Raw genomic sequence first — 8,707 nt, 5'->3', positions numbered from 1 at the left:
CACGTTCGCTGGCTCTCTCGCTCTCTCTCACGTTCGCTGGCTCTCTCGCTCTCTCTCACGTTCGCTGGCTCTCTCGCTCTCTCTCACGTTCGCTGGCTCTCTCGCTCTCTCTCTCACGTTCGCTGGCTCTCTCGCTCTCTCTCTCACGTTCGCTGGCTCGCGCTCTCACGTTCGCTGGCTCGCTCTCTCTCTCTCTCTCACGTTCGCTGGCTCGCTCTCTCTCTCACGTTCGCTGGCTCGCTCTCTCTCTCTCTCTCACGGTTCGCTGGCTCTCTCTCTCTCTCTCTCTCTCACGTTCGCTGGCTCGCTCTCTCTCTCTCTCACGTTCGCTGGCTCGCTCGCTCTCTCTCACGTTCGCTGGCTCGCTCTCTCTCTCTCACGTTCGCTGGCTCGCTCTCTCTCTCTCTCTCTCTCTCTCTCTCACGTTTGCTGGCTCGCTCTCTCTCTCTCTCTCTCTCTCTCTCACGTTTGCTGGCTCGCTCTCTCTCTCTCTCTCACGTTCGCTCGCTCGCTCTCTCTCTCTCTCTCTCACGTTCGCTGGCTCGCTCTCTCTCTCTCACGTTCGCTGGCTCGCTCGCTCTCTCTCTCTCTCACGTTCGCTGGCTCGCTCGCTCTCTCTCTCTCACGTTCGCTGGCTCGCTCTCTCTCTCTCTCTCTCTCTCACGTTTGCTGGCTCGCGCTCTCTCTCTCTCTCTCTCTCTCTCTCTCTCTCTCTCTCTCTCTCTCTCACGTTTGCTGGCTCTCTCTCTCTCTCTCTCTCACGTTCGCTCGCTCGCGTCGCTCTCTCTCTCTCTCACGTTCGCTGGCTCTCTCTCTCTCTCACGTTCGCTGGCTCTCTCTCTCTCTCACGTTCGCTGGCTCGCTCTCTCTCTCTCTCTCACGTTCGCTGGCTCGCTCTCTCTCTCTCTCTCACGTTCGCTGGCTCGCTCGCTCTCTCTCTCTCTCTCTCTCTCACGTTCGCTGGCTCGCTCGCTCTCTCTCTCTCTCTCTCTCTCTCACGTTCGCTCGCTCTCTCTCTCTCTCTCTCTCTCACGTTCGCTCGCTCTCTCTCTCTCTCACGTTCGCTCGCTCTCTCTCTCTCTCTCTCACGTTCGCTCGCTCGCTCTCTCTCTCTCTCACGTTCGCTCGCTCGCTCTCTCTCTCTCTCACGTTCGCTGGCTGGCTCGCTCCCTCTCTCTCTCACGTTCGCTGGCTCGCGCTCTCTCTCTCTCTCGCTGGCTCTCTCACGTTCGCTCGCTCGCTCTCTCTCGCTCGCGCTCTCTCTCTCTCTCTCACGTTCGCTGGCTCTCTCTCTCTCTCACGTTCGCTGGCTCTCTCTCTCTCTCTCTCTCTCTCTCTCTCTCTCTCTCTCTCTCTCTCTCTCTCTCTCTCTCTCACGTTCGCTGGCTCTCTCTCCCTCCAGTACTCTGTGTGTCTCCAGACGGAGGAGAGTGTGCAGGAGGACTACAGACGCTCACATTCACAGCCCGTGGCCATCAGCACGCATGCGCAGCACCGCGAGTCCTGCCTCCACACGGCCGGCAGTAACTTCAGCCTTCCCGTCCCGCTCACCTCGTGTCCTGGTTTCAGCACCAACATCGGTGAGTGGCCCTCGTTGCTTCCTTGCGGTGTAGTTGAGAAATGTCCCTGATGCTGCAGAGGTGGTATCCGATCTGGTGTTTAACTGGTCAGGGGTGAGAAGGGCCACGATAATTAATTTCTATGGCTAAACCGTGTCAGTGCACGGGGCCGCTGTGGGCCGTCATTCATAAAGCTGAGTCCAGGGGCCGCAGTATGCTCTGCGAAGTGGTTACCGTGTTTGCCCCACCGGTGCCCGTTTCACCCTGAGAATTGCCCCTTTTCGCAGTGTCTCTGAAGTGGCGCCTGCATTTCGAGTTTGTGACGGCACGAGAGCCGGTCGAGGCTCCGACTGTCCCTGAGAATCAGTCTGAAACCATCACGTGGACGGGGGCCGGGAGGATCGACGTGGACACGTTCAGCTGGGATCTGCCCATTAAAGTCCTGCCGACCAATCCGCTGCTGGCCTCGTACGTGTCCCCGGCCCCCACGGCCCACGCCATCTCCATCTGATTTACCAATCACTGCTTTATATAATAAACCTGTTTGTTTCAACTGCTGTCTCACTGAGCCACGGAGTTGCGAGGGTCAGAGGTGTAGAGGGGATAGAAGGGGTGGTGGATAGGTGGAACAGCCTCCCAGCAGAAGTGGTAGAGGGTAAGACAGTGAGGGTATTAAACATACAGAGGATAGACATACGGCTCCTGCATCTAAGACGAGACCAACGACTGATTTAAGGTTTGAGTCTTTACAGCAGGAGAACCGGGGCCCGATCTGCTTGTAGGTTATGGGTTTCAATCCCTGGACTATTTGTGGCTTTGTGCCCTCTTCCTAGGTAATGGGGGGGGTGGGGGGTATTAAGAAGAATAATGGGGGGGGGGGGATTCTTCACCCCGTTTAATTTATAAAGCCGTTTCCTGCTGTTTCTATACACATTATCGGGGCTTTAAGGGCCGTAGAACCCTGCGATCCCCTCATACCCAGCAAACATTCCCACCTCCTAGAATAGAGGGGAATTGAGAGAGGCATCAGGGGTGAGGGACGGGGCATGACACGGATATAGGGGTGCATGTACGTGTGGGGGAAAAAATAAAGGGATAATAGTGCAATAATGTCAAGTAAATAATATAAATGTGTTGTACAGATGGTATACAGGCTCTTCAGAATAAAATGTTCTTTATTTCTTCTATTTCTAAAATAAATATAAGAGAAAAGGCCAGTGGTGCAGTATCTTCCTGGAGCGTTGTAAGAAAATTAGAACGCACTTACAGGATAGTAGATTTTGCCAGGCACTTCAACTTAAAAAGTCCACTGCTTATATCAGGCGGTCCTCGGGTAATTCTCAACGCGTTTCGCCTTTCGGCTTCCTCAGGAGAAAATAAGCCTCTGGCTACCCCCCTCTCTGCCCCCTCAAACTACCCCCCCCTCTCTGCCCCCCCTGCCCCTTCAAACTAACCCCCCCCCCGCCCCTTCAAACTACCCCCTCTGCCCCTTCAAACTACACCCCCCCACTTACCTTGTTGCCGGAGTCCTGCGGTGAGAGCGGGAGGCATCCGTCTTCCTCGCTCTGCCGCGGTGTCGGCGTTTCATGTTGAGCGCTGGAATAGTGAGATGCCGGCACCGCGACGGAGTCACGGAGAGTGAGGGGCGCCGAGCGGTTGCTGAGAACTTTACGAGCGACCGCTCGGCGCCCCTGCCCAGGACTTAGATTAAAGCATCTGGGTTTTTTTTTTTAAACTTTATTTAACATGAATGATGTTAAATAAAGTTAAAACAAAACCAAAAAAACCCGATGTTTTAAGTTAAGTCCCGGGCAGGCGCCCCTGCTACCATGGCGCCCTGTGCGGTCGCACAGGTCGCGCACCCCTAAGGCTGGCCCTGGGTTCAGCTTTTTAACCTGAACCAGCTTTTTGAGCCTACTTATTATTCTTGACATTATTGCACTATTATCCCTTTATTTTTTCCCCCACATGTACATGCGCCCCTATATCCGTGTCATTTTCTGTTGAACACTGAGAGGAGGGTTGTTTGGGCTGCTGCAGTATTGCGGGAAGTATTTTAACTCATCTTTCACTTATTTTTTGACCCACTACCTGGTGTTTATTTTTTACCTTTTGGTGAGGGACGGGGCAGCCTGAAAACAGGACACCATGTGCAAACATGCAACTTATTGCCAAAACGAGTCGCCACTCAGTGTATAACATGCTTTATTCATGTAAGTCGCTAATAATACACGCGGTAACAGCGCAGTCGTTTAGGGCCGGCTACAGAAGCCCCACATCGTATAATATGTTCATATAACATAGAGCCTTGATCCACCTTATCTGCAACGTTTGCCCCCGGTGGTACGGTGGGGTACTGCAAGCTCCCGGGGCTGTTCTGCGGCAGCGCATGAAGGTGATGGAGCAAAGGGAATCCGACTCATTCACACGGCAACCAGTCGGCGACCACGCAGGATCCGTACCAACGTGACCCCAAACTATATACATGGGTGGGGGTAAGATTTGGTCTGCAGCGATGGGGATAAGGAGAGAACAGGGGCAGGTTTAACCCTTGCACAACCAGTTTGAAAGTCCTGTTCAGTCTGCTGGCGGTGGAGGGACTGGGCTTTGTTCCCCCAGGTGTGTGGGGTAGACGGTCTCTGTGCCAGGCTCTGGGGTCCCCGCAGACCCCCATTCGTAGTCGGCACTGTGCACGCAGGGCAGGTTTGGGTTGGCTTTTTGTACCACGGAGATGTGACACGTCTGAGGGTCGTACCGAGCTTCGCACCAGGAAGGGAAGTCAATAGGGTGCTGCGTGCTAGAGAAAGAAGATGAGAATCACCGGTAAATCATCAATAACGTCTAAATAAATTACTGGCTTACTAATAAATCATCGATAACTCTCCAATAAATCATCACTAACGTGTCAATAAATCACCAATAACTCTCCAATAAATCATCAATAACTCTCCAATAAATCATCAATAACGTGTCAATAAATCATCAATAACTTTCCAATACATCATCAATAACGTGTCAATAAATCACCAATAACTCTCCAATAAATCATCAATAACGTGTCAATAAATCATCATTAACTCTCCAATAAATCATCAATAACATGTCAATAAATTACCAGCTTACCAATAAATCATCAATAACGTGCCAATAAATCACCAATAACTCTCCAATAAATCATCAATAACGTGCCAATAAATCATCAATAATGTGTCAATAAATCATCATTAACTCTCCAATAAATCATCAATAATGTGTCTATAAATTACCAGCTTACCAATAAATCATCAATAACGTGCCAATAAATCACCAATAACTCTCCAATAAATCATCAATAACGTGCCAATAAATCATCAATAACGTGTCAATAAATTACCAGCTTACCAATAAATCATCAATAATGTGCCAATAAATCATCAATAAGTCTCCAATAAATCATCAATAACGTGTCAATAAATCACAATGACTCTCCAATAAATCATCAACAATGTGACAATAAATCATCAATAATGTGTCAAATCACCAGCTTACCAATAAATCACAAATAACTTGCCAATAAATCATCAATAACTTGTGAATAAATAAAAAATAACTCCCCAATCAATTGTCAATAACATGTCAATAAATCATCAATAACTCTCCAATAAATCAATAACATGCCAATAAATAATCAATAACGTGTCAATAAATCACCAATAACTCTCCAATAAATCAAAAATAACTCACCAAGGAATCATCAATAATTCTCGAATAAATCATCAATAACGTGCCAATAAATTACCAAGTCACCAATGTCAGAGATTTTCTGCTGGAAAACACATATTTTATATGAACACAGAATGGGGTCGGAGCCGTTCCGTTTTAATCTTATGAAGGATTTCCTAATATTTCCCAATCAGTGTATATTCTATGGGAAAATGTAAGGCGTAGAAGCTGCTTATCTCTAGGAATGTAAATTGGAATGGGGGATACGTTGCGAGACCCCCAAACCTGATTTACTACCTAGGAGGTAACATCTAGAGATATGGGAGACCAAGGATACATTTCAGACTTATATATAATTGTCTTAAAGCTATTTCTACGACCAGAGCGTCTTAGAGGGAAATGAAGGAAATACAACGGCGCAAATATGCTAAGAAGTCCTAATTATAATAATGAGTAAAACCCACAATTATGATTGGAGAATTCCAGTCAATAGGTGGAGAATATGATAATAAGCCCTATCTAACATTCAAATTTATGGCAATTATATAACTAAGTTATTTTTCTTGCCACTGAACCTGGAATGAGATCTATATGGACCGGTTGGACGACAGCAACAAGTGGTGGTAATTATATTGGTTTTATTATCCTGAATAGAGGTGAATTTTGTCTACTTCAGTATATAAGAATTTATTCCCTTCTTCTGGGAAATAGTATATGACGTTATTGTATATGACATTATTGTATATGACATTATAGTATATGACGTTATTGTATATGACATTATAGTATATGACGTTATTGTATATGACTTTATTGTATATGACATTAAAGTATATGACATTATAGTATATGACGTTATTGTTTGTGACATTATTGTATATGACATAGTATATGACGTTATTGTATGACATTAAGTAATATGACATTATTGTATATGATATTATTGTATGTGACATTATTGTATATGACATTATAGTATATGACGTTATTGTTTATGACATTATTGTATATGACGTTATTGCTTATGACAATAAGGTTTTATTATCCTGAATAGAGGTGAATTTTGTCTACTTCAGTATATAAGAATTTATTCCCTTCTTCTGGGAAATAGTATATGACGTTATTGTATATGACATTATTGTATATGACATTATAGTATATGACGTTATTGTATATGACGTTATTGTATATGACATTATAGTATATGACGTTATTGTATATGACATTATTGTATATGACATTAAAGTATATGACATTATAGTATATGACGTTATTGTTTGTGACATTATTGTATATGACATAGTATATGACGTTATTGTATGACATTAAGGTATATGACATTATTGTATATGATATTATTGTATGTGACATTATTGTATATGACATTATAGTATATGACGTTATTGTTTATGACATTATTGTATACAACGTTATTGCTTATGACAATTTTGTATATGACGTTATTGTTTATGACTTATTGTAGATGACATTATAGTATATGACATTATTGTTTATGACGTTATTATATATGACATTTTAGTATATGACGTTATTGTTTATGACGTTATTGTATATGACATTATTGTATATGACATTATTGTATATGACGTTATAGTATATGACATTATAGTATATGACATTATTGTATATGACATTATAGTATATGACGTTATAGTATATGACGTTATTGTTTATGATGTTATTGTTTATGATGTTATTGTATATGACGTTATTGTATATGACGTTATTATATATGACGTTATTGTATATGACAGCTGCAGCTTATAACCCGTAATACTGACAATGATGTAAAAGGGATTTTTACCTATAACTGAAGTTTGACATTAAATTATTATTTTAATTGTTGTAACCAACTCATACAGAGAGATAGCGATCTTTTTGTGAATGATTCCGGGGATCTATACAGTGGGATCTTCTCTATAGAACCAAACACTGCACTGTAAGGTGAATGATTCCGGGGATCTATACAGTGGGATCTTCTCTATAGAACTGATCACTGCACTGTAAGGTGAATGATTCCAGGGATCTATACAGTGGGATCTTCTCTATAGAACTGATCACTGCACTGTAAGGTGAATGATTCTGGGGATCTGTAAAGTGGGATCTGCTCTATAGAACTGATCACCGCACTGTAAAGTGAATGATTCCGGGGATCTATACAGTGGGATCTTCTCTATAGAACCAAACACTGCACTGTAAGGTAAATGATTCCGGGATCTATATAGTGGGATCTGCTCTGTAGAACCAAACACCGCACTGTAAGGTAAATGATTCCGGGGATCTGTAAAGTGGATCACTGGCTCTCGGTGAGTTCCTTGAAGCTCCCCGTTAGCATTAAGATCATAGATCTGCCCCCCGCCCCGGAGCCCAGGTCCCCGTACTTACATCTCACAGCATCCGACCCCCACCGGGTGCAGACAGGTGCAGAGCTGACAGTCGCTCCCCAGCCAGGACTCCCCCAAACCAAAGCTCTTTCCAGCGTATCGACAAGGAGCTGGGGAGGAAGAGGGCCGATCAATACTGGTGCCGCTCCATAATACAGAAAATCATTTCTATGCAAGAGTCCCCCCGGCTCCTCAAAACATTATACATGTATGTAATACGGGCACGTTAACCTGTTCATCCCTGGAATAATGGCATCCAATTCACCTCGGCTGGCACCCAGGGGTCCAGAGCCTCTCCTGATTTCTGGATCTCAGGCAGATCTAAGGCTTAGTCGTGGGAACCGTTTGGCGCTGAGATCCGGTACTTACCACGGGCCTGGAAGTAACACCGACCCTGGGAGCCCGGAAACAGGACGTGTAACAGGAGCAGGAGCAGGAGCAGGTGACCAGGAGAAGACATCTCTGTGGCCTCAACCCTACTGTCTGTCCGTCTGTCTTCAGGTCAGCCTGTGAGTCAGTCTGTGTCTGACCTCACTCTCCACCTGTAGGCACCAGGGTCCTTCTGTCCGTGTGTCCGCCTGTAGCTGTGTCCCCCTGTCTGTCTGTAGCTGTCTCCCCCTGTCTGTCTGTCCGTCTGTAGCTGCGCCCCCCTGTCCGTCTGTAGCTGCGTCCCCCTGTCTGTAGCTGCGTCCCCGTGTCAGTCTGTCTGTAGCTGCCTCCCCCTGTCAGTCTGTAGCTGTGTCCCCCTGTCTGTCTGTAGCTGCGTCCCCGTGTCAGTCTGTCTGTAGCTGCGTCCCCGTGTCTGTCTGTAGTTGTGTCCCCCTGTCTGTCTGTAGCTGCGTCCCCGTGTCTGTCTGTAGTTGTGTCCCCCTGTCTGTCTGTAGCTGCGTCCCCGTGTCCGCCTGTAGCTGCGCCCCCCTGTCTGTCTGTTTGTCGCTGTGTCTGTCTGTAGCTGTGTCCCCGTGTCTGTCTGTCTGTCCGCCTGTAGCTGCGTCCCCCTGTCTGTCTGTAGCTGCGTCCCCCTGTCTGTCTGTCCGCCTG

At 46.1% G+C, this 8,707-nt stretch overlaps 2 protein-coding genes across 2 annotated transcripts; one reads left to right on the top strand and one right to left on the bottom strand.

The window, feature by feature from the left end:
* Positions 1-1,420: 1,420 nt before the first annotated feature.
* Positions 1,421-2,070, top strand: LOC149273989 (RAB6A-GEF complex partner protein 2-like; the record flags this gene model as incomplete). The annotated part of the gene is made up of 2 exons (XM_089505962.1): positions 1,421-1,580; positions 1,847-2,070. Coding segments are annotated over 2 exons (384 nt in total), but the record flags the coding sequence as incomplete, so codon positions are not given.
* Positions 2,071-4,136: 2,066 nt separating this feature from the next.
* Positions 4,137-8,126, bottom strand: LOC149273988 (prostate-associated microseminoprotein-like). Its single transcript, XM_089505961.1, has 3 exons — positions 8,036-8,126; positions 7,668-7,776; positions 4,137-4,356 (listed from the first exon to the last, which is right to left on the bottom strand). The coding sequence occupies exons 1-3, from the start codon at positions 8,124-8,126 to the stop codon at positions 4,137-4,139; spliced, it is 420 nt and encodes a 139-aa protein (XP_089362087.1).
* Between the last annotated feature and the right edge of the window lie 581 nt (positions 8,127-8,707).

The sequence above is a fragment of the Sceloporus occidentalis genome, unplaced genomic scaffold (genome assembly GCF_023333645.1).
Source record: "Sceloporus occidentalis isolate IW3139 unplaced genomic scaffold, rSceOcc1.0.p SCAF_357, whole genome shotgun sequence".
NCBI classification, from domain to species: Eukaryota; Metazoa; Chordata; class Lepidosauria; order Squamata; family Phrynosomatidae; genus Sceloporus; species Sceloporus occidentalis.
This window is presented reverse-complemented; position numbering and strand designations above follow the sequence as displayed.

Excerpts from the sequence above, each read along its gene's own strand:
- LOC149273988 (XM_089505961.1), bottom strand. The coding sequence starts at position 8,126 with ATGTCTTCTCCTGGTCACCTGCTCCTGCTCCTGCTCCTGTTACACGTC. Across the intron at positions 7,777-8,035 it reads GTGTTACTTCCAGGCCCGTG|CTCCTTGTCGATACGCTGGA; the intron begins GTAAGTACCGGA and ends CTTCCTCCCCAG. Across the intron at positions 4,357-7,667 it reads GGGGTCGGATGCTGTGAGAT|CACGCAGCACCCTATTGACT; the intron begins GTAAGTACGGGG and ends TTCTTTCTCTAG.